This window comes from Mauremys reevesii, linkage group 7 (genome assembly GCF_016161935.1).
Source record: "Mauremys reevesii isolate NIE-2019 linkage group 7, ASM1616193v1, whole genome shotgun sequence".
Classification (NCBI taxonomy): Eukaryota; Metazoa; Chordata; order Testudines; family Geoemydidae; genus Mauremys; species Mauremys reevesii.
Genome location: NC_052629.1, coordinates 121,961,344 through 121,987,082, shown reverse-complemented (window position 1 = coordinate 121,987,082; position 25,739 = coordinate 121,961,344). Strand labels below are relative to the sequence as shown.

The 25,739-nt window shown below is 43.6% G+C and overlaps 1 protein-coding gene across 3 annotated transcripts in view; it reads left to right on the top strand.

Annotated features, from left to right (window-relative positions):
* PTPRG (protein tyrosine phosphatase receptor type G) overlaps nucleotides 1–25,739 on the top strand; it is a 575,819-nt gene that overhangs the window by 502,153 nt on the left and 47,927 nt on the right. For all 3 annotated transcript variants that reach the window (XM_039546377.1, XM_039546378.1, XM_039546376.1), the window contains one exon: nucleotides 18,040–18,131. In XM_039546377.1, the coding sequence (XP_039402311.1) occupies nucleotides 18,040–18,131 (92 nt within the window). The remainder of the gene's footprint in view (nucleotides 1–18,039; nucleotides 18,132–25,739) is intronic.

Sequence of the window (25,739 nt, the reverse complement as noted above, 5' to 3'; positions counted from 1 at the left end):
TTCCGACTTGTAGTCTCAGCTAATGATTGAATTCCCCAGTTTTCTACTGACAATGTTTGTCTTGTGCCCTTGCCTTTTTTGGGGTGGGGGCGGGGAGACATTAAATATCCTATAAAACATCAGTGGCAGTTAGTTTACAGACCTGTTTTGAACATGTTTTGTGATATTTAGGGTGACACACACCCATCAGATTTGATAGCAGTTACTCGTGTTTCATAATAATTCAGATTTTTTTTATTAAAGAAACTTTATTAAGTAACATAATTTGCATGTGGAAATCAGCCATAATTTGATTTTGGTGATATTTAATTTAATATTATACCTGTTTACCCAGGAAGATTAATTATATCTCTTGGAGATCAATTCCAGTACATATAAAAAAAAATAAAATGCAAAAAAAAATTAATGGGCAAGGAATAAATGATTCATTTTTCTCAGTCATGAAATACAATTTCCGTTTTCCAAAAGAAAATATAATAATTAGGGAAATTTGCAAATGGAAATTAGCCCTGTTTGGTCTGCCTATTTATTTTGGTCATTAAATGAAGTATTTAATTAGCATTTATATAATTCATGTTTCAATATAGTCTATTTTATAATTCCAAGTTTAAATATAAAATTGAAATGGGCTTGATGCAACCTATTGTTCACATGCAAAGCACCTAATTTGACAACATAGATATGAAGATACTGAGAATGTGAATTACAAAAATTCGTATTTTGAAAGGATGCAATCTACATTTTCTGAAACTGTGGGCTGAACTGTTATTTTTTTTACCTTTTCTAATTTGCATACATATTAGTCCCTGTTTAAATGATGTGTTAATTCTATTCATTAGACTTCAGTAAATGTGTTTAAGTCTCCAGATAATCAAGCTTAGGTCCCTGGGAAGCAAATTATGGACTTTCATGTTAAAAAACCTATTGTAAACGTGACATTTATCACCACTGAGCCAACTTATGTGTAGTACTTGGCTACAGTCAGTAGGGTAAATCCAGTCTTTCTTTCTGACGCTTATTGTAATGATTATGATCTTTGAATAAGTAGCTGGTACCAGGCCCTTAGTGTCTCTTCAGAGATGATTGGGCACTTCAGAAACCACTCCACCCACGATGTGTTCAAAATGCCAATTCAGCTCTCCTGGAAAAGGGAAGCTTAATTCAAGCCCTAACGCAGATTGCTTCAAGGAGAGAGAATACAATTTTTTTTTCGATCCTGAGGATAATGTGGGGGCTGAGATGACTAGAATTCCTTGAATGGCCATGCCGATTGTGCCCCACAATGCATCTGGCCCATCCCTGCCAGGGGATTCTTCCTTGCTCCAGTACATGATTGGTTTTTGCTCTGAACCTGAGACTCTTTAGCCCACATACCAGAATCATACCAATTGCCACAGGGAAGCAGATTTTCGGAGTCCTGCTTCCAGGTCCCTCCATCCTACACAGACTGTACTGAAGGTGGAAACAATCTGTTTATGATAACATGCTATGGGAAGAAAAGGGACTAGGAAGTGGTGTTAGAGTTACATGACTTCAGTTGCCTATTGATTTGCCAGGGCTCATGTTGGAGCGACCCCTGAATGACAATTACACTTGGAGATGCCATGTCTGCGCTGATTAATAAAAAATGTGATAGCAAAAAACATTCTTAGGCCATTATTGTGAGAAAATGCCTACTGCATTGCAAGGCCTATATGTTAATTTACATCTGCTCTTGGAGTATATGGGCCTTCTCAAAAACCATGATGAAGGATAAAAGGGAATTCATTTGAACGTTTGTAGAAACAGAGGGTTAAAGTTCAGTATCACTGTTTTTGTTATCTACAAAGCTACATGGAACAAGTTCCCCATTGTATAGTTTAAAGCAATAGGTGGAGCCTACCGGAAAGAAAGCTTGTTGTCCCTGCAGTATAGTTTTATTCCAGATGCACAGAATGTTCTAGCTGAGGACAAGAATAATATTTGATGTACCGTCGCAGCGGCTTTTTATCTCACAATATCTGAATACACAATCTCCTCCTTCTCTGTGGCATTTTGCTTGAGAAACAGCTGGGCACGTTTGAAGGTACAGGGAACGCCCATACTTCACTACCATTTATAATACAAACTCGTAGGCAGGGCCATTGGAAAATGAAAATTCCATGTTTTATTATGGATGGAAGGTTCGGTTCCTATGGATTGCGGTGTTGCAGGACTGCAGATTTTAAGTTTTCATTTGGTTTTGGAGATCTTCTTCAAAGTGTGAGCCAATTCACTTTCTGCATCTCTAGAGAGAACGTTCCTTTTACCTTGCAGTCTTCTCAAAAGGGGCTTAATTCTGAAGCCCAATGGTAACATTAACAATTTAACTGCTGATTTTTTAATTGGTATTGTCCACTTCATGTGGATGGATTCGTCTGAAAGCTCTGGGGGTCAACACAGGTGAGCTTGGCAGCTGCAAAACTAAACACCAAGCTCAATCTTGTCCAAACAAATTCTTGGGCTTACATTGCAGGAAAGGAGATTTCGATTAGACAGAAAAAACGTCCTAACTGTCAGGGTGGATAAGCACTGGAACAAATTGCCCAGGGAGGTTGTGGAGACTCCGTCATTGGAGGTTTTTAAGAGCAGGTTGGACAAACCCCTGTCAGGGATGGTCTAGGTAATACTTAGTCCTGCCAGGAGTGCAGGGGACTGGACTAGATGACCTCTTGAGATCCTTTCAGTTCTGCATTTCTGCAAACTTGGAATTTGAGAAATTTCTAAACAATAGAGGGGACAGAACAGACCGCAAGTCAGAGAGTGGTGCTGGAATTTGGGATAAACCCCAACAGGGATTTCATAGAAGATGTTCTGACTCTCATCTGGCAATGCTTCCTTGAGCTGTGATAACTTAAGGGAGGAAGCCCTAGACTTCCTAGCTGGAGTGGAGGATAACCAGGTGTAGCTGCACCTTGAAAATAGCTGCTCCTTTGAAGGCAGAAACAGGTAGATCCTGCCTGTCACTGTTATAAGGCAGGGTAGGGAGTTCTCAAGATATAAGGGGACGGATTCTTAGTTAATCCATTCTCGTGCTCCACACAGGAACAAAGGGTGAGCGAAAGTGACTTTAAATCACCTTAGTGCCCTGGGTGTGCAGCTGCCGACACCTGGTGTAAGTTTGAGCACCTGCAGGCCTTGCTCAAGGGTGGGAAGGCAGCACTAGCTGACTGCAGGCAGTGGTCAGGACAGCTGGGGAGCGTTCTGATTCAGCATCTTCCCAGAGGGAGCCTTGTGCACAGAGCTCCTTCCTGGCCCTAGCAAGACCCCAAAAAGAGAAGCATGATAAAACACCATTCATCTTCCCATAAGCCAAATCCACCCCCCATCACAAGAGCCCTCCCTATGTGGGAGGTGAATGCTTTGTCATTTCCATACACCCGCATACTGTGTGTGTGTGTGTGTGTGTGTGTGTGTGTGTGTGTGTGTGTGTGTGTGCGCGCCTTTTCTCTTGCCCTGGGAACATCACATCTCATTGGTGCATTGGAGCAGGAAAGAGACTGTTTGCCAACAAAAAAAGACGTTAATTAAACACACTGTATTCTGCCACACGCCCTTGAGGAAAAAAAAGACTCATTTGTTAGTCAGCTGAAATTATCTGGCACTGGACGTCTTGTGCTGATGTGACAGGGTTTGCTTGCTCATATAAAAGCTGTTCAATTTGCCCTTTTATAAGTGAGAACAATAATTTCCCTCTTTCCAAATTGCAGTGTGCTCATGATTTTTTTTTTTTAAATTGTGATCTCTATCTACAGATTTGTGGACATTTGGCCAAATGCAACCTTGAGTAACTGGATGCAGCTCCCTTGGATGTGTCTGGGCCAAACACAGTGGTGTCATAAAAGTGATGAAAGTCCCCGCTCGGTGGTATGCTCCTGTGCCAAAAATTAAAAAATTCTGTGCCCAAAAAATAAAAATTCTGTGCACAGTATTTTAAAATTCTGCAGATTTTATTTATCAAAATAACACTACATAATCACCAGTTTCAATTATTTTGATAACTTATTTCAAAATATCTGTCAGCAAATATGTCTAACAATACAGGCGCGCACACAAAATTTCCCCCAAGCGTAGAGAGTTAAAGAAACCCCTATGACAACTCAGTTCCTGTTTCTCTGCCCCCTTTCCCTCCAGAGCCCAGCCATGGGCCCCCACACCTCCGACCCAGATACCCACACCTCCTCCCCCGCACAGCCCAGCCATGGGGTCCCCCCTTGCCCAGATACCCACACCCCTTTCCCTCCAGAGCCCAGCCATGCCCCCCACACCTCCAGCCCAGACACCCGCACTCCTACCCCAGCCCAGCCATGGGGTCCCCCCTTGCCCAGATACCCACACCCCTTTCCCCTCAGAGCCCATCCATGGACTCCCCCACCCCTGGCCCAGACACCCATGCCCTCCCCCCAGAGCCCAGGCATCCAGAGGGAGAAACAGCCTGATGCTTGGTCCCATGCTTGCATGGAGTTTGCTGCACGCAGCCCGCTCTTTCCCTCAGGGCATGCTGGGAACTGCAGCTGGTAGGAACCCTCTAGCTCCTTTCCCCTCCACCTGGCAGTGTCTTCTATGTCTGAGCTGGGCTCTGCTGGATCCAGCAGCCCTTAGTAGTGGCCAGCAGCACTGCAGCCCATTTCTGTGGGGGAAAGGAAATTATGCACATGCAGTGTTAATTTCTGCAAAATTATGCAGTGGTGCAGAATTCCCCCAGCAGTAGGTATAAATTGGTCACAAAACAAGGGTAAGTGGGTACAAATTGCAAAGAACTGTGACACATTAAAAATACCCAGATTAAATTTTAAAAGAAGTCCTCCTAAAATGAGCAGCATCTACAATAGTTGTCTAATGGCGAGAATCGCTGAAGTTCCTTTGATGAGAGTTCATTAGAGAATTCCCAGACTTCCTGGATCTCTGCAAAGAATTGGTCCAACAAATGATATCTAAAGCCATAGTGTGCAATAATGTTAGGATACAAGAGCTCAGTGTCTGGACAGCTTTTTCGAGTCTATTGTGGAAGTATAACTTTGTGTGCTATAAATAAAGTGTGTGACAAAAATCACCAAGTTGATTTATCCATCCTGTCAAGTTGGCTGTAATCAGCTAGAAGACAAATAAATGGGTCAAAAGGTATTTCACACTTGAGTGATCTAGACAAGAAATCACAGACCTGAAATCAAAAGTCTGAGACACAGCTACCAGAGAGAATGGCAAAATGTTTCTCTATTTAATCTGTGTTTTATACAGTCTTCATCTTGCAAAATTCCTCAGTTTAAGGCACAGGTATAAAACTTGAGGAAAAATGTTACTGAGTTTCCAAGACCTCAGAGATGGAAAGTGATGGAGTGGATCATTTAGTAAAATCACAAACAGAAGAATACAACTGTGCCAAGTCTGTGTCTCAGTTAGATGGTATTCCTTAGAATGGGTGTAACAGCCTTAATTATTGTTATCACTCTGTTGGTCACAGGCCTATAATCTAACCCCTCCGGCAGAACAGTATTAAAATTGCTACCAGAGATCACATAAGAATGTGGAGAGTAAATACAGATTGGGGGGGAAGACATCACGAACAGGATTGTTAGGGTCATAGGTATTACAAAATAGAATAAGGATCAGAACTCAAAAAATCATGGACAAAATTATATCTGCCTTTAGGGTCAGAGATCACTTTATGTGGAGTGAATGGAAAAGGTTTCTGAAACCAAGTGACTATTCCCAGTTGTCTAGTGGAGAGCAATGAAGAGGTACCTGGCCCACCGGCTCTCTTTTTAACATTAACATTCAGAAACATTCACATGTTTCTTGTTAAAATGCAGCCTCCAACGAATACTGTTTGTTACCCCCCCAATCTTGAGACAGTTCTACAGTAACCAGTGCTAAAGTTAAATGAGCAGAGATTTAAGAAATCAGTCAAAATAAAGTAGAATAAAATCTACTAGCCTATGTTCTGCAAATATGAACAGAAAACATATTAAAGAGGATCTGTTGTTAAGGGATCTAAACACAGACAGCCCTATTGGTAATTAATGTAAATGACTTGAGTTCCCTATATTGTATCTCACTCGTTTGAAACTCGGTTTTATCTTTAATCAGAATATTCATTTCAGTATGATGATTCTTTTTATTAGATGTTTCAATACACACATTAAGGCAAATGGAAGCTAATACATTATCTGTACCCGTTGTATCTCTGCTCAAAACTGAATTGATCTGGGTATGAAAGGAGTTTCCAGTCCTCAGTTTAATTTTGACTGTTACACTGATCTCCGAAAGGCAGACTATCCTCTGCTGCTCATTTGAAAATTCTTGACTTTTCTGTACAATCAGCGGTCTATTAATACGTTTCTAAATCCCACTGTAATATTTAATGATGTTCCTTGATCTTTCAATCCTTTTGCATAACAAAACATCTTTTCCCTTAACAGGAATACTCAGGGCATTTTGAACCAAGGGATAGCTCTGAAACTTCAAAGATGTTCTTGTTTCTTTTTTCCTTTTTATAAATATTTTGAAAAAATTATTCTCCCTGTCTTTTTCAAACTCATTCTTGATCTTTGACTGAGATAGTACAGTCACCAGTGCCTCTTGAGGAATTAAAATATCAGCAACAACATTTGGTTATAAAATGTCTAGAATTTTTTTTATTGGAAAATTATCTGACCAGTGTTTATTAGGTCAGGGAAAGTGGGTAAGTCCAAATATGCATTGTCTTCATTTGCCCATGCTTCTTAATTACACTTAGCTTTAATAATGCTTACACCTTCTTTGTATTCATTTGATCTTTCTGATGTATGAGCCTAAAGTCTCTTGGATTTGTATTAGAGGATTGCTGTTGTTTGTGGGATTTGTTTATTTGTTTAGAAAAATCCATGTAAGGAGCGGTTGCCCTATTGACTACTGAAGTTATTGGGCAGACCCTTAGTTTTTGTAAATCAGCAGAGATCTGTTGGCTTCAGTGAAGCTACGCCAATTTAAAACAGCTGAGACTATTCCCCCCACAATGTTTCATTGAGCACTAAGTTATTGTGATGTGTCTGATATTTGTGTTTCCTCCTTACACTTGTTAACCTTAGGATACAAGGAACGCTGTAATTAAAAGTGTCTCCCCAGATATACCTCTGGCTTAGCTAGAATTGTGAAGAGTCGATAATATATCAGCACTATTAGGAACAGAATCTCCAAATGTACTGATCGCTAAAGAGATTAATGATTCCCCAGACCTCTGCCTCAGAGACCCATATAACATATGAGGTTTGTTATCTGTCCCTGCACAAATCTCGGCTTCCACAGACATGGGTGTGGAAAGAAGACTATCTGGATACCAAAAATTCTGTCCTTTAGTGTGAGGAGCAGATTTTGTAAATTTCCTTACTGGAGTACTAGCATTAAATATTGTATTTCTGTGTCCCCCATCAACTCTGTCTGCCAGGTACTAAACATCTGCTGGTCTTGTCTTTTGGCACCTGCCACTCTTGTGTTATGTTGATCAAAGGGCCTTCTCAATACATTTGAAACCAAATTTTAATAAGAAGCTATAGGATTCTCCACAAAATTTGTGAAATTCCCTTTTCTATGTAAAAAGGCAAACAATAAAGACTTTCCATATTATTCACAACACTCAAAAAGAAAAACCTGCCCTAAATAGTCTGAACTTGAAATATGCCAATCATCTGTCCATCTTGACTTCCATCACAAATGGATCTTTCCAGTCTAGAAAGAAAGAAAGGGAACTACCTTCCCATTCTATGGTTAATTATGCTGGACAAATTTCCAGTTCCAGTGAGTTCCAGTTAAAAACGGCCAATGCAAGATGAGAACTAAGTCTAAATTTTAAGTACGTTTAGTTGCAGGCATGTCTAGATCCAAAAGCTGGTTTGGTGATCACCCAAGGGACACTTCAAATAAATATCAAGGAACTGTTCTGTTTTCTTATTGTAATGTAAAGAAAGGATAATCCTTCCGGCCGGAAAAGCAGGTCTCTTGTATTTTGGAAGAATTTACTGTTTTCAGGTGCATGTTCCAAGCAGAAAAGCTATCTCTGCTACTCACTGTTAACAAGCCTTTTCTGAATTGCAGTTTTTATAGAAAAGCTTCTGGCCCCAGTGAATCAGTTTGTGAATTAAAACATGAAAAGAATGCACCCAGTTTTTGGAGGCTGGACAAAAACACAGCCAAATGTACTTTAGATTTAGACTTAGGTTTCCTCTTATTTTAAAGTATGTCTCACTGGATATCTTTCTAAAACTAGCTACTGCGTACGAGTCTTGCAAGCTCATTCTGTTGATGGTGTGGCAAAATAAGACCCAGCTCTTGCAAACAGATGTGTTTGGGGCCTGCACAGAGCCCCAGTGCAATCTTGAGCTTCTGGTGTTGGTACTGACAGCCTGTCTTCATTGATCACAGGAGTTCTTCAATTACTCTACAGCTCTTCACTTGGAGGAAAATTTAGCTGCCGTTTAGAAAAGTTTTAGGCTACTTTCTGATACCCTGCTGTAGTCAGGGTGTTGGAAACTGAGCATTTTAAGGCACTACTTAAACTATCATTCGCTTGGATAACTTGAATCTCTCACCATTTTAACCTGTAATATACAGCATAGAAGATACAGTAGCTAGGCAGTTTGCTAGCTTCGCAACATATGCATACATACCCATTGCACTAAATACATCTGTGGCTCATAGAGAAAAATGCGACTGCAGATACACTTTTTCGTACCTTACTGATACCCCATTTTTAAAGGCTATGTTAAAATGCTGCCCATAGATTTTTAAACCCTGCTTTCTCCTCTGAATCCTCTGAGTGACAATGCATATGCCTGAGAGCATACTCCCTTTCCGTGGAAAATACTGAAGAGAAAACCTCCTCAGTTGCACGTGAAACTGCTGAGTGTAATGGACACAGATGTTGCAAGCTATTGATTAAAACTCAGGGAAATTCTGACTCTTCTAGCTCCGTCAAAGGTCACAAAGATAATAATTAGTTACCGAGTGTTACAAGGGTTAGTGTCATCACAAATAAGCTTTCACAATTGCCTTAGCTTTTCTCAGGGGACACTAGAAAGATGGGAGAAGGAAGCATGGAAAATGTTTATGCTGGGTTAAACTAAGATTTATCCACTTACAATTTGCAATTGAAGAGCTTTGTAAATGCATTACATCATTGGCCACCTGGACACTTTTTGGTTGTACATCTGATGATGTTAGGAATGGGGGAGGGTTTGTGAAATCAAGTCTTTGTGCATGTGTCATGCTTTCTACAGCTGTTTTACCACTTAAATACCTTTCTCTAAACCTTTATTGCATACGGACTGTGTTCAGCACTGTTCACTACATAAAGGGAGACAACCCTGGGCTAAAGGAGTTTACAGTCTAAGGTTATTCTGTATAATCTGTTGGCATCAGGGGAACAAGGTTTGCAAATGCATCCTTTGTTCTTAACATGGACATCTCTGCAACAGACTGTAAATATTTGTAAACCTGTGGCTGGTCGGTGTGGCACTCTGTCTCCCTCTAGTGGTGACTAGGCCAGCTAGAGATTGATGAGCCTGTTACAGCCTTGGCTAAGAGACATAGTACGGACAACCGCTTATAACGCTTGTGCTCCTAGGTGGGTCGTCAGCAGCAGGAATCAAACCTGAGATCTCTTGAGCTTAATGCGCAAGCCTCTACTGCCTGAGCTAAAAGACACATTTTTCTTAGCCAAGGTTGTAGCAGGCTCAGCAATCTTTAGCTGGCCTAGCCACCACTAGAGGGGGACAGAGTGCCACACCGAGCAGGCGGGGGTTACATCCTAAGTCAGCTATCCTTCTCCACCAAAAAGTCACAACTCCTCATTGCCAAATTGTTTTTTCAGGTGGAAAGTTTTGACCTTTGATATATTCTTTGAAAGGGACCATATCTTTAATTCTCACCCACTTCCTCTTATCCCATTGTTTTATTCCTTCCCTTCTACCCACTAGCTACCACCGACATTTACCTTGCGCTGCAAAGACATGTGCAGGGGTGCTTGAGGCAGAGAACAGCAGGGCTCTGATAAGCAGACGCAAACTGTAGAAGGCTATCCCCACTTTCTGTAGCTTTGAGTGTGTACGATACGGAGAAGGGGTGTGATAAGATGCTGTGCCGTCCTCTGCTGTGTTGCTAGCAAGGTGATCCATGAAATAAGAATCTTTATATTTAAATAAAAGTAACTTCCAGACTTAGCTAGAGTTCTTTTTAGAAAGGATCCATAGTAAAATAACTCTGTGTGATGTATCATTTCAACATAATACACTTCTGTTAATATGAATTACTTTGCCCCATGTTGGATTAGAGACCTATGTCACACGGGAGGTGAATGCTGCACACCTATAAATCTTTCACTTCAACACTCTGCACAACAGCGGTGCATTTTTCATGGCCAATTCCTTGTTCGTGCCCATATGTGTATATTTTGAATACACAAACTGTGCACCTGTTGGGGGGGATAGGGGGAATGACCTTGCTTGCCTATTTGATAGGCATCAAATGGCTTGTTTCTTTTGGCCTCTGGAAATGGCATGATAAGCTACTTCTCCACTAAGAACATGATCTGTGTGCTTTTTCAAATACTTTCAGTGTCTGTATAAAAAAACCCAAAGTTCAACCTGTTTAGCAACTTTATGATTGCTTTTGAATAGAAGAGTGACAGTAAAGGTATAGATGCTAATTGAATCCCCAGAACATTTTTTTTTAATTACTAGGTAAACAAGATACATTTCTTAACATACCCTGAAGAAATTTTCATATCAGCAAAAGAGGTACCCAGTTAATGAGCACTGTAATATTTTTTAGGTTACTTCATTCTTATTGCCTAATATCTTTTAACAGTAGTTGTCTTTTCCGCAAAGTGCTTTCCTCTTAATTGCGAAAAGTGTAGCTTTTCTTTCCATCTGTGGAAAGGTGATTAGCAGAGCTTGTGTGATTCTGAATGGCCAGAGGGCTCGGGAAAAGCAGAGGAACTGGTCTAAATGATCAAGTGTGTGTTTGTTACACGGAGTGGTGTAATTTTTTGGCATGCTGAGAGAGAGAGGGCGAGAGAAGGTTAGCCATTAGCGAAATAATTATACAAGGAGTACTAGAAATGCCTGCTCTATCTAGTAGAACATCCATTTTACAAACCTGGGGCCAGACAGGCCACCTTAGTGAACACACACTCAGCCAAGGAGTCCCATTCGCTTCAATGGGACTAATTGGGTGTGTAACAACTGTAAGGAAATACCCACAGGAAGTGCAGTGAAAGGGATAGGCTATTTTTATGCCATTGTAGCTAGACAAAGATTCCAGAGCCTGGGCACACTCTGTTCAGGTACTGTATTGGCCTCTTCTGATCAACACTGCACAAGAAAGACAAGGTGGGGGAGGTAATATCTTTTATTGGACCAACTTCTGTTGGTGAGAGAGACAAGCTTTCGGGTTTACACAGAGCTGTAAAACGAAGGTGATTTCCCAGGCCTGAAGAAGAGCTCTGTGTAAGCTCAGAAGTTTGCCTCTCTCTCACCAAGAGAAGTTAGACCAATAAAAGATAATATCTCGCCCAACTTGTCTCTCTAGTATCCTGGGACCAACACCGCTACAACAAGAAAAGAATAACAGTCAGAAATTAGTTTGTGAGGAGAAGGAAAATCATCTTCATGAGAGAGACCCAGGAGAACCAGCCTTATATAGATGTAGTGGGAAATTTTCCTCTTTTTCCAGCAGTACATTCGCTCTTTGTTTTATACATTGTCAGGTTTACGTCGTTCCACAGTTTGTATGTGAAGGCAGCATTCTCCCTGTTACCTCTCTAGCATTTGATATCTTTCTGTTTCTGTTTGGAGGAGGTTTTTTAAGAGTGCATGTACCTCCAGCTTTTTATATCATTCTCCTGTTGAGCTGCGGGATGGAAAACACTGGAAGCAAAATACTCTCAGAAAATGACAGTTTTAGCTCTATCGTGCCCTATATGAAGCAGGAGAGTGCAGATACTCCTTAGCATACAGTGAAAGGATGAGTGTAATATTATAACTCCTCACTAGTCACTTGTTAATATTCAGGACATCGGTTTTGCTTCTGTGTTTTCTCTGTCCCTCTGTTTATTTTGGTTTGGTTTGGTTTGTTTTTAATGCTGGAGTCAATTTTATTGCTCATAAAAGTCAGTGACCGATGACCCTGGCTATAGCTTTGCAGACTGCAGGCAGTTGTTGTCCAAGCTCCCATACTCTGGTCTGCCAGTTACTTAGTCCTGATTTGCAGCATTTCTGCTCTTTCACAGTCTGAGGATCTTTTTTGAGAGGTCGTTGCCAGTTATGATGGTGACACTGACAAATGTCCACTGAGGAGGGGTGAACCTGGTTTAAAGGGCAGAGCAGTGCAGTACTGGTACGCTTGACCCCATACGTGCTGTGGTGTTAGTTCCATCAGAAACTAATCTGGACTCTGTTTACTGGACAACATGGAAAAATTGCACACTGAGAGTGTGAAATGATTTTACTGAATCTAAAACTGCGTGTACAGAGGCAGGGAACTGTTTCTTTCACTATCTAGGGTGCCAGGCATCTGGTTTTCGACCGGAACTGCCAGGCGAAAAGGGCCCCTGGTGACTCCGGTCAGTGATGCGGGGGAGGGGGAGCAGGGCTAAGGGCGGTTCCCTGCCTGCCCTAGCTCCACACGGCTCCCGGAAGCAGCCACCAGGTCCTTGCGGCCCCATGGCACGTAGGCGGCCAGGGAGACTCCGTGTGCTGCTCCCCACCCTGAATGCCGGCTCCGCAGCTCCCATTGGCCGGGAAACACAATCAATGGGAGCTGTGGGGGCAGCACCTGCAGACGCAAGGCTAGTGCACAGAGCCTCCCTGGCCGCCCGTGCGCCTAGGTGCTGCAGGGACCTGGCGGGAGCCACGTTAAGTGCTGCCGGGACCCAAACTCCCTTCCGGAGTCCGCACCCCTCCATACCCCAACCCCCTGCCCCAGCCCAGAGTCCACTCCTTCACCCCAAGCCCCTCATCCGCAGCCCCACCTCAGAGCCCGCACCCCCCGCTGGAGCCCCCACCCCTGCCCCGGCCCAGAGCCCTCTCACGCTTCCTGAACCCCTTATTTCTGGCCCCACCTGGAGCCTGCACCCCTAACCCAGAGTCCATACCCCGCACACCCCAACCCTCTGCCCCACCCCAGAGCCTCCTCCTGCACACCAAACCCCTCATCCCCAGCCCCACCCCAGAGCCCGCACTCCCCGCTGGAGCCCAACCCCCCAGTCTGTAGCAGTGCAGGGGATTCTTCCATCCTAAGTGCAGGACTCTGCACTTGTCCTTGTTGAGCCTCATCAGATTTCTTTTGGCCCAGTCCTCCAATTTGTCTAGGTCCCTCTGTATCCTATCCCTACCCTCCAGCGTATCTACCTCTCCCCGCAGCTTAGTGTCATCCGCGAACTTGCTGAAGGTGCAGTCCACGCCAGCCTCCAGATCATTAATGAAGATGTTGAACAAAATCGGCCTCTAAGGATATTAGAGGGGAAAAAACTTTCCAAAAATGTAATCTTAGAGTGGCAAACACTCCCACCGTTCCGTGTTGGTCTCACGGAGTATGACTTTCTGCATCTTTGCCCCATATGTGACAATTATGTGTCTGATCTCTGGTTATTGTGCCCCAGGGAAAAGCAGCCCAAAAAAGCATATAGGGCTTGAGGGAGGAGTCTGCTTCACTGCACACTGATTTTGTTTCAAAGGCAAGAGAGTCCTGGGGACTTTGCAGCTAGCATGCGAGCTGCCTGGAATTTTGTGGCATTAAAATTAAGAAGATGATTTGCTTTACTTTAAATCACTGCTGTAGAATCACTTCTGTCATTTGGAACTAGTGTTACAGTAAAGCTTATAGCAATAATTTATGCCATTGCCAAAGTTCAATTGCTAATTCACAAAACGCTGCTTCTAGCTGTCAGGAAAAGGGTCTGGCGTAAACCTTGTGTATCGGTCACACTTTCGGTTTCCCTAGCAAATCTACAAGGAGTGTAACATTCCGCTGACAATTCTCGGTCCCGACCCTGCAAACACCGTGGCGAGGACTTTGGACTGAGATTCAGGAGCTCTGGGTTCTGTGCCTCGCTCTGACCTGTTGTGTGAGCGAGTCGTGTGACCCCCTTCGCTCAGTACATACACTTGGGCTGTTTGGGGAAGGGACTCTCTCTTATTGTAGAGGCTGCTCTAACTTTCACCAATAGATAATGGTCCCCAAACGCTACGTTCCCTCCAAGGTGCACACCCGTGTGGCCGCACGGGAGACCACCAAGGGCTGTGCAAGCGTTCACACTGCGCTCGGGGACATGGGGTGAGGTGGTGACGGAGGAGCTTGGGGCATGCGGGGCTGTGGCGACTCACCCGGCTCTGGCGCGGCGAGGAGAAACGTCTCTCCCTCCCAGCCCTGCAGCTGCTGTGGCTGGGGAAAGGCGCCTCTCCCCCAGCCCTGCAGCTGCTGCTGTGGGAGAGGGAGTCCTCTCTCCCCGCCGCAGCCCTGGGAAGCCTGCACCCCAAATTCCTCATCCTCAGGCCCACCCCACAGCCCACACCCCCAGCCAGAACCCTCACCCCAACCCTCTACCCCAGCCCTGAGCCCTATCCCACACTCCGAACCCCTCGGCCCCGCCACTGATCACCTCCAGATTGGTGCACGTAACAAAATTCATTCCACACATGGATGTGAAAAATTAGAGGGAACGTTGCCCAACGGCTGCTCCTCTGGGCACAATCACTGGAACATAGTGGCCTGCCCCATTCCACCCACAGGTGACCACAGAATGCCCCCTGCACCGGGGGGAGGGATAAGTGACTGCACTAAGATAGCTATCAGCCCCATGCTGGATCCCCACAAAGGAGACTGAAGAGAAGCCAAGGAACTGGCCTAATAACCTGATCTTTATGGAAAGTTCATATTGTGAGTTTGTAAAACTCATTCTTTAAAAATGATTCATTTGTTTTGTATGGGATTTTTTGACAGATCAATCTGGAGAATAGCCTCATTGAGGACTAGCCATCTGTAAAGTTTGAGCTTTGGAGTTACTGTGTCACTAAAAGCCTCCTTGCAGAGGAAAAGGTGTATTTGTATCACCTTTACCAACCTGAAATGGGTGAATGGACTTTAATCAAACTTCCCTTCTCACAAAATTAGCTGAGACTAAGGCCTGGTCTATGCAAAAAAAAATTAGGTTGACCCAGCTATATTGCTCAGGGGTATGAAAAATCCACTCTCCTGAGTGACGCAGTTAAGCCGACCTAACCCCTGGTGTAGACAGCATTAGTTTGACAGAAGAATTCTTCCATCACCTAGCTACTGCCTCTCAGGGAGGTGCAGTACCTACATCAGCAGGAGAACTCCTCCCATCAGCATAAGGAGTGTCTACACTGAAGCACTGCAGTGGTGCAGCTGTCGTGTTTCAAGTGTAGACAAACCCTAAATTTAAAAAGATAAAACTGAAAAGGAGTTTTTTAGAAAGTTATGAGCATGTGAAAAAGGGATTACAAAGGAAGCCAACCGCTAACTTCAATGTCAGTGTTTGCTACCAGGAAGTGCTGTAATAAGCAGATGCTATATTATGTATGTATAATACCATGCCTACTGTTACACCCACATGCACACACTGCGTTGTAGTCTGATATATTTGTAATTAGGCAAAGCATTTGGATCATTATCTGATTGTGACATAATGATGTTTTCTATGACAGCTATAAATAGCCATCCAGGAAAGAGAAATACGGATTTGTCAATTGCATAAATTACAGCAGCGAACTCTACTATATGATTAATATATTATCACTAATACCTGTCTATATTACACTGCACTGAGATGTTACTGCATATTTAGTATATTACTACATATGTGCATTATGCACATCACACAATGTAATTATGCTATAGAATTAAGCAATTTCATATTTTTATTAAATGATTCTCTTGGGGAGATATAAAAACACAACGCAATGGGGTTTTTGTTTGTTTTTTGCATATGAGAGAAGAGAATAAATAAATGAATAAAAAAGAATACCATTTCATATGTATCGTAAGTCCAACTCCTGCCCCCACAAAAAACCCCTGGGATCAATAAATAAAAAAGCCTATCTTTATTAAACTGCTATGTGGAAAATTGTATGTGTTCTTAAGGCCTCAGTTACCAGGAGACCTCTCCCTGGATTTTCTGTAGAATTTACTCAAGGGAAAAAAGTCCTGAATGCATCAAAACTGTGAACATTTTGCCTGTTTCATATTCATACTTTCTCCCCTTGTGTGTGACTGATTTATTCTGCCCTGTGTCCCCAGGGTGCGCATTGTCCAAAGAAAAGGCTGCCAAAAAATAAAGGAATTCCCTTTTTGCTTAAAAAAAAAAAAAAAAAAGGCAGCAGAGTTGAGGAGGAGAGGAGGGAAATGAACTAATTCCTTAAAATGTCACGCAATATGGAGTCTTGTGTATGATTTCACCCTACGGTGTTCCCTAGCAAAGTATGCTTACCATATAAATAACTCTAATACGGTACAAGACACTGTCCCTGAAAAAAAAAAAGGACCCACTTGAAGAAAGCCACACCATGCTGTGAAATGTGATCTTTTCTGGCTGCATATTCAATTGCTCATGTGAGCTTACTTGTCATATACTTTTATTATTTACAAAGTGCCATAGCTAGTATTGTGCTGCTGTGCAAACATAGGCCTATAGGGATCTTAGGTTCGTTTTGCCTTAAAGCATTCTTGGATTTTTTCAGTGACTTCTTAGCACTCTGGTTTGCATCTGTGATGAAACAATGGAAGCATAAATTAGTTTGACAATGTCAGCAAAACAGGCTATAGAGAGTGGGCTTTCTATGCAGAACACAATGTCCAGAATTAGAGAAAAGCATAGGGCCAGGCAGAAAGTTACAAGCTATTACATGCAAATATCTTTCAGCAGGAGAAACAACAATTCCCATAAAGGGGCAGTTAATCAGGGCTGTGTTCCAACTCCATACAGGTGTTGAGGAGCGGTTGGTTCAGAGCTGCAGTAAGAGGGATCTTTATGGTAGTGCATGGCTATTGTTAAGAGCCCCTGACAGATGAGAGCAGACCCTCTCTCCTCACAATAGCTGCTCACACTGAGCAAGGCTCATTAAATATTCAGTTCCAGCCTCAAGCAGCTCATTAAGTCAGCAATGAGCAGTGACGCGGATGTTGGAAAACCCTGCCTCAGTTAACATCACCATGCAGAAGCTTCTTGCATCTCTTGATTCTCATCTGCTCAGTGCCTTCTCTATGATGACCAGCTTGTGCTCTCTACTTTGCATTAAATACAGGTAAAAACAGCCAGGTGGATTTAAGTCCTCCTTGCAGGGTTTCTAGCTTGGTTTCTGCATTTGACTTGTCGTCTTGGGCCTTTTCAGAGACTGCTTCTGCGGCCCAAGTTAAGCATCTATTGGATTTTCTATAGCAGCATCTGTGATTCAGTGTTAGCTGGAGGTTATGAAGAGGATTTTACAGGTTTAGGGCTTATAGAAATAAAGTTTGTTACTGTTGAAACTGTAACTTTCATAACAGCAGTGGGGTAACACGCAGCTGTTATATATTCTGTGTTAGATACTGCCCACTGTTACACAGCATAAAGTTTTACAGTAGGTGCATATTCCCTTGAAACATCTTGCTTTAGTTTTGATTTGAGAACTGATCCATAGCTCTGTGTATGATCCATAGCACTGTGTATGTTTCTTGCTGAATTGTGTATTCGAAATCTACAATATTTCAAATAGTAAACTTTTGGCGCTTAATTTAATGTGAACTGATACGTAGCAATAGTATGCTCCCAAATGGAGGTGTGTGTGTTAGGTATCAGTGAATTAAAGTCATACTGAAAGCATAAATATAGTTACATACAGCTTACATGTGTTTTCTCTAATGAGCATTTAAAGCTGTAACATCTGACAGCATGTAACTAGAAATGGAAAGACAGAACATGTGCAAAAGTTCTTCACTGCATTTCTATCTGCTATTTTTCATAGCACTTAACTTATTCTGTTCCTTTAACAGAAAGTGTTTTCAGACGGCTCATTTCTACGTGGAGGACAGCAGCTCGCCTCGAGTGGTCCCTAATGAGAGTATTCCCATTATACCTATCCCAGGTAAGGCAGGCCTAGCCTCCTGTTAATTACTGAATGAAGTCACACTTTTTATGGACAGGTTCTGGTTTAATTATGTGTATGCAATAGAGTTGTGTTTGTGACAAGATTAAAGTCTTTACAGAGGTTTGCTGTGTCCATGCTGTTTCATGAAAATTAACTTGCTTTGCAGTTTGACTCTCACCATGAAAATATTGTGCATTCATCAGACAATTCACCCAAATGGTTTCAACTAAAAGTTCCAGAATAAATTTTTTTAATGTCAAAAACAAAAGTGATGTCTTTTAAAAATAGAAGTGTGGGGCATCCAGTCTGGAACTGAATACAGATTCAGGGCCAATTACGGAGTCTGGCATAAGCAACTCCATTGGCTTCAACTCAGGGTGGTAGGATTGCTCTCATTTACACCAGGTGCAGATTTGGCCTTCACTGTTATATAGGAAGGGAGAGCAGGACTGCCCAGAGGATTCAGGGGGCCTGGGGTCTTTGGCAGCGGGGGGGCCCTGCCACCGAATTGCCACCGAAGACCCGGCACTTCAGCGGCGGGTCCCAGGGTGGAAGGACCCCTCGCCGCGGGTCTTTGGGGCACTTTGGCAGCGGGTCCTGGTGCGGAAGGATCCCCCGCCGCTTAATTGCCGCCGAAGACCCAGCACTTCAGCGACGGGTCCCAGGGCGGAAGGACCACCCACCCCGGGTCTTTGGGGCACTTTGGCGGCGGGTCCTGGAGCAGAAGGACCCCCCGCCGCTTAATTGCCGCCGAAGACCCGGAGCAGAAGAAGCTCCGGGGACCTGGACCCCAAGAGAGTTTTCCCGGGCCCCTGAGCGAGTGAAGGACCCCGCTCCAGGGGCCCTGAAAAACTCTTGTGAGGGCCCCTGCGGGGTCTGGGGCAAATCGCCCCACTTGCCTCCCCCCCGAGCGGCCCTGAGGGAGAGGGGAATTGCATATAAGTAAAGCACCAAAAGTATCATTCACAGCCATTTGTTATAGTTGCAATATTCAAGATACCAAAGGCCAAATTCTTCTCCCAGTTACACTGAAGTGGAGCTAAGAGCAGATATTGGCTCCAGGTCATTTTCATGGGATATTTCCAGGTATCATTGATCGCACAGAATTCTTTACTCCTTCAGTGACGACGACAAGGAAGCTTTTAAGTTTCATGATGTTGGAATGGACTTTGCGGTTGCTACCTGGTTTGGTATTATTCAGTCTCACTTACAGAACTAAAATATACAACATGTTATAGTGACATTAGTTTCACAAAGGATTGTCTAATTGTTGTGACGTGATGACATATCTTTCCTTTGTTTTCTTCTCATTTTCTGTCGTGGTTTGGCAGCTCTAGGATTCCAACTGCAGCTATTACATTAATCTTAACTAAAACTTTCAAAGATGCCTGTAGCACACTAGGACAAGAGACACTGGAGAAATACTCTCACTAGAAAGGGGAAAGCATCAGAAGCCTCTCTAATGAGGATAATACCATTGTCCTACCTCACAGGCATGTTGCGCGGATAAATATATTAAAGATTAACAGATGTTTTGCAGCATGAGCTTTCGTGGGTGAATGCAAGTGCATCCGACGAAGTGGGTATTCACCCACGAAAGCTCATGCTGCAAAACGTCTGTTAGTCTATAAGGTGCCACAGGATTCTTTGTTGCTTTTACAGATCCAGACTAACACGGCTACCCCTCTGATATTAAAGATTGTGGGGCTGAGGTAATGGGGGATATATGAGTACATCAGAACAGCCAGACTGGATCAGACAAATGGTCCATCTAGCTCAGTATCTTGTCTTCTGACAGTGGCCAGTGCCAGATGCTTCAGAGGGAATGACTCCGACAGGGCAATTTGTCGAGTGATCCATTCCCAGTCATCCAGTCCCAGTGTCTGGCAGTCAGAGGTTTAGGGACACCCAGAGCAAGGGGTTGTATCCCTGACCATCTTAGCTAATAGCCATTGATAGACCTATCCACCAGGAACGTATCTAATTCTTTTTCAAACCCCATTATAGTTTTGGCCTTCACAACATCCCCTGGCAATGAGTTTCATGGGTTGACGGTACCTAGTGTGAAGAACTACTTCCTTATGTTTGTTTTAAACTTGCTGTCTATTAATTTCATTGGCTGACCCCTGGTTTTTGTGTTACGTGATGGAGTAAATAACATTTCCTTATTCCCTTTCTCTACCCCATTCATGATTTTATAGACCTCTATCATACCCCCCCCTTAGTTGTCACTTTTCTAAGCTGAACAGTCCCAGTTTTTTAATCTGTCCTCATGCTGACGCTGTTCCGTGTTCCTAATAATTTTTTGCTGCTCTTCTCTGTACCTTTTCCAATTCTAAGTACCCGAGAGAGTGGACTTTTCTCTAATATTTTCTTGGGCTAATATTTAATAACTGTGGTCGAGGAAACATTTGAAGATAAGACCTTGTTGAAATTCTCCCCTGTTCTTTAGGGATCCCCTGGCTAAAGAACCAGAATCCTGACAAGCTCCAAACACAGAGACATTTGCATACTGGCCCAGAGACAGTACAGATTCTGAATCCCCAGTTGCAGAGAAAGAGACACGTTCCTCTCATTCAGTACTTGTTCTCTGCTAGGAAAAGCCCTGGGACTGTTCACTTCTGCTGGCTAGTTCTGTTCTGGAGTGTTTCTAACCTGTCTCCTCTTTCACTGGCTTTGCTCAGCAGAGTCCCTGAGGCCGGCTGGGCAGCCAAGCTGATGCGGAGGAGATGGAAATCCGGGGAGGCACAAGGGGAGAGTTGAATAAGGCTGTGAGGGGATATGTGGCAAAGGGGAAGCTGGGTGCAGGCAGGAGATGGGCAGCTAGGGGCAGGCAAGAGAACAAGAGGGGCTTGGCACTGCTTTCTTGGCTCCTTGGTGCACCAGGCAGCATCACTGTGGGATGGGAGTGTTGGTGGGTGTGAAAGGCACGGAGAGTGAGCTGGGATATGGAGGGCCAGTGGGGCTTTGCAGGGGCATCAGGTGATCAGAATAATTTTGGGGTGATGGTCGGGCTGAGCAGGAAGGGGTCGGAATCTGGGATGATTGAGAGTTGGGTGCAGGGTGCTGAGGAAAAGGAGGCCCAGCATACCTATCTCATTGAACTGGAAGGGCCCCTGAAAGGTCATCGAGTCCAGCCCCCTGCCTTCACTAGCAGGACCAAGTGCTGATTTTGCCCCAGATCCCCAAGTGGCCCCCTCAAGGATTGAGCTTGCAACCCTGGGCTTAGCAGGCCAATGCTCAAACCACTGAACTATCCCCCCCTCCATGTATAGTTAGATATTGCTCGGACTTGAACAGTGGGGTCTTGGCTCATGACTAGGGCTCCTCGGCATGATGGTAATACAAATAATAATACTAATTAATGCCGCCATCTCCGTATATGGACTATGCCCTCATTAGACCACTTGGGACCAGCTTCATAATCACTGAGGGACATGGAAGGCTGACATCCTGACGCACCAAAAACCAACCCCTTCCTTTGCCAGCTGGGATGGCCCTTTTAAAAAAAATGCAATTCTGGAAAGATACTCGAGCTCCGTTAAAGCCTCAAAGAGGCGAGATGCCTCAACACTTGATTTGTGGTGGATTTTAATCCCGATGTCCATCCCAATCTCCCAATGCTTTTCTTCATCAAATACATTCATATAAAGAGAGCTTGCTACTTTGGTGAAGAATGGTAGCTGATGTGTGGGGGAGATCTCAGTGAATATGTTCAACCCACAGTTGTACTAGGTATAATAATATTAATAACTTGCGTTTTATATAGTGGTTTCCACCTGAGGATCTTAAAGCACTCTGTGCACATGAATTAATTAATCCTCGCAACACCTCGGTGAAGAAGAGGGCAGTACACCTATTTTACAGATGGGTAAACTGAGGCACATAGTGGTTACGAGCCAGATTTTAAGAGATACTTAGGCAAATGAGGATGCAGACAAGTGCCTAAATAATTGAAAATCTGGCCACAAGTGATCTGTCTAATGCAGAGGTTCTCAAACTGTGGGTCGGGACCCCTCAGGGGGTCACAAGGTTATTACATAGGGGGTCGCGAGCTGTCCGCCTACCCACCAAACACCACTTTGCATCCAGCATTTCTAATGGTGTTAAATATATTTAAAAATGTTTTTAATTTATAAGCGGGGGTCGCACTCAGAGGCTAGCTATGTGAAAGGGGTCACCAGTACAGATGTTTGAGAACCACTGGTCTAATGTGGCATAGCAAGTCAATGGCTGAGCTGGGACTAGAGTTCAGGAATGCTAAACCCTGTGCAATAACCACTAGACTCTGTTTCCTCCAGCCGGAAAATGGATATGTAGCATGAAAATGGCTACTTAGTCCATTTGGATGGTCCAGACCTCATCTAAACACTTCCACAGGAATAGAAAAGACCTGCTCCCGCCTCCCCCAATCTACCTGCTAACAGGGGCCATTTCTCTTCTGATATCACGTAGAGCTCCCATAAAGCCATCCCACTGAAATGGTTTTAAAAGGTTGAACAGCAAAATCCTCCTTTGATTCACCCGTAATTCTGATGAAAAGATGTTGCTTTTGAACTTTTTCTGCTGGAAACTGCCAGAGAGCGTGAGAAAATCTTACTTGCCATATTGATCCTGGAAGTAAAATATAAGTGGCATTTTCACGAAAGCGAGTTCTTCAAAGTAATCTTATTAGCTTCTGATACCCAAGGCAATACCTTTTAAAGATATTTAACTATATCCAGGGAGCTATGCATCTATTTTCTTGGATTTAGTGGACCAAATTCCACTCTCAATTGCACATACAGTACTCAATTGAAGGCAATTTAGCTCAATGTGTTTGAAAATGTGTAACTGTTTTGCCAAGACTGACTGTTTCCTCTGTTCTCAGAACTCTAAAATCACTGGCAACCTCTTAATATACCTTCAGTAGCTTCTACCATAAAAATTGAGCTTTGCAGGTCCACAAGTAGAAAAATCATCTAACAGAGGAGTGAGTTTACCCATTTTCTGCCTCACTTCCGTCTGCCGAAATTTACTTAATTATTGAGCATGAAGCCACCTAACCCATAGGCATGCTCTCTTATCTATGCAAATTTTGCCCTGAAACATAAAGCCCTTTTCATAATTCATAATTATCTGTACTGCTTGATCTAGAGAAACATAGGACAAAGGAGAGATCATTAACTGACTCACCCTCTGGCTATTACAAGTGATATATGAATCTAAACTCAGCATGAGTCTGATTTAGAATCATGCCCCCAGGAGTGTAATGTACCTATAATTGAATGGCAGATTTCTTAAACACACCTGCCACCCTGCTAATTTTTTTCCCAACTTCTCTGTCATCATTTCCTCAATCAGTGAATTTTGGATCATGTCATCTTTCCATGGATCTCTTTGTTATAAACATCTAGTCATGGCAAGACCTTGTGGCAAATGTTTCCTGTTTCCATTCCTTTTCCCGTTTTCCAAGTGGGTCGGCATCTGCTGCAAGTTGCTGATGGCATTTCTGTGCTTGTCCTCTCTTGGTATGGCCCAACAACTAACAGGAACAGCTAATCCTCTGTAGACAAGTTTTGCCTAGAATTTGTAGTCATGACTGCAAACCATGCAAAACCTGCTTTGGAATAACACTTCTGTAGTCAAAAGGCAGGCCCCCAGCCAGTTCCCATTTTACTCTTGTCACAAGATCTGAGCCAGTAAACAAAGCAAAGGTATCATTGGCGTAACAGTGGAGCTACATGGTAGGCACTTCTTCCATTTCTACCACATACTTTTCCTCCTTGATCAAGTATTTCATAGCTTTTTCTCCCCCTATGTAGTGAGCTATTCTTCTGGGGCTTCTATTGACTTCAGTGATCTCCTGATGAGGCCCCAGGAGTTTAAGAATTCCTATGCTGGAAATGGGAATTTTGTCATTGGCCTCAGTAGCACCTAGGATCAAGCCTTTAATTTCTAAGATCAGTACAGAAACACCTGAAGGATTAGTAGAATGCATGCTTGGCTCTATGGCCTAATTTAAGAGACTATAACTGCCCTGACCAATTTTACCATAATCCAAATTACCATAATGACTGGCTCACTGAGGCTGTTAGTTAACCTAAATGTATTAAGCCAGATGTTCTTCAAAGTTTCTGGTCTGAGTAGAAATGTCTCGGCTGTGATGCCAGTCACTTTGTATCCCAAGCTGAATTTACATGGTAGGGTTTAAGAAATTCAGTTTAAGAAATCCATTAGTGGAAACATCCATGTTCTCAGGCCTCAGACTATATTGATATTAGATGTTTTCTGGTTAATTCTTTGCTTTTGATTGCGTCAGATGATATGGATGATAGAGTTTCTGAATAACATAGTTGATTTACAAGTCATCAGTAGATATGGTTATGATGTAAATGTGCTGCTTCTTCAAGTATTTATCAGTGTGAACCGCACAGGAGGTGCACATGTGCCTCAGATGCATGAGACCAGAGACTTCTTGAGTAGCAGGGTCTGTCAGGGCTGTGCATGTGCCCTGTGCCTCCTCGTTTCTCCCTGTGTGAGGGCAGAGCGGTAATCTTCCCACCCGTGACAGTGAGATGGAATCTGGCGAGTGTCCAACCTGCTCATTGTGAGCTTCAGCTAAACCTTCTGAATTTCTTCATAACTCCTTTGATGACCTTCATCTGCAGTTGCTGTGACTATGTCAACCCATTTTGACTGATCGCTAGAACTCTCACCCCATACAAACTCTCTCTGTCAAGGTTCCCTAACATGGTGGCATCAGACCCTGTCAATCCTCTGATGACTGATCCCCTTAAAAGATGGACATAGAAGGTGCCTCTTCTGTTGAGGAGAACTGCACTTTCCTAGCAGATGCTTGAAGAGCCTTTGCTGTGTAAGTCACAAGAGGTAAGGCTTAAATTACATCTTCTTGAACAACCTTTGAAGGAGCTATCAGCCTATGAGGAGACAAGGTCCAAGATCCTGTCAGTGGACAAGCCAGTGTCCTCCAGCAAAGTTTGGCACCAACAGAGATTGTGCTGAGCATAGAATCAGAGACATAATAAAGGAAAGTCATCAGGTGGCCAAGAGAGCACTTCAGTGGATGCCTCCGACTCCAGGGCAAGAGCTGTGGCCACCACAGTGACAATCCACAGAACATTATGGCACCAAACATTGGGTACAGGCCACAATTGAGGATCTATTGGTCTAGGGCATGGAGCTCTTCAGCAAGTAGACAGAGAGCGCTCTGCACATGTTTAAAGATTCTAAAGCCACCTGACCACAAACCGTCCTGGCCCTAGCCCCAGTCAAAGCTGTGGATTCCGTCCTCCCAATGCAAGCATCCTCACTACCAGGCCAAGAAAAGACTGAGGTATGGCAGAAGATGCCAGCCTACCTCCTACTTCGCAGCACACCCTGCTCCCACGGCCCGCCAGCAAATTTGACGGTATGATTGTGAGACACATCAGATCCAGTCAAGTTTGCACTACGTTCAAAAGCCACCTTGCCTCCTTCCACCTGCAAACACAAGGATGTGATTTCAGGTCATCCTGGTGCTGAAAGCCTTCAGACTAGCCTGCACAGTGTTCCTATCTGCTCTGTGGAACTCCATGGTGCAAATCCAGATAGACAACACATCAG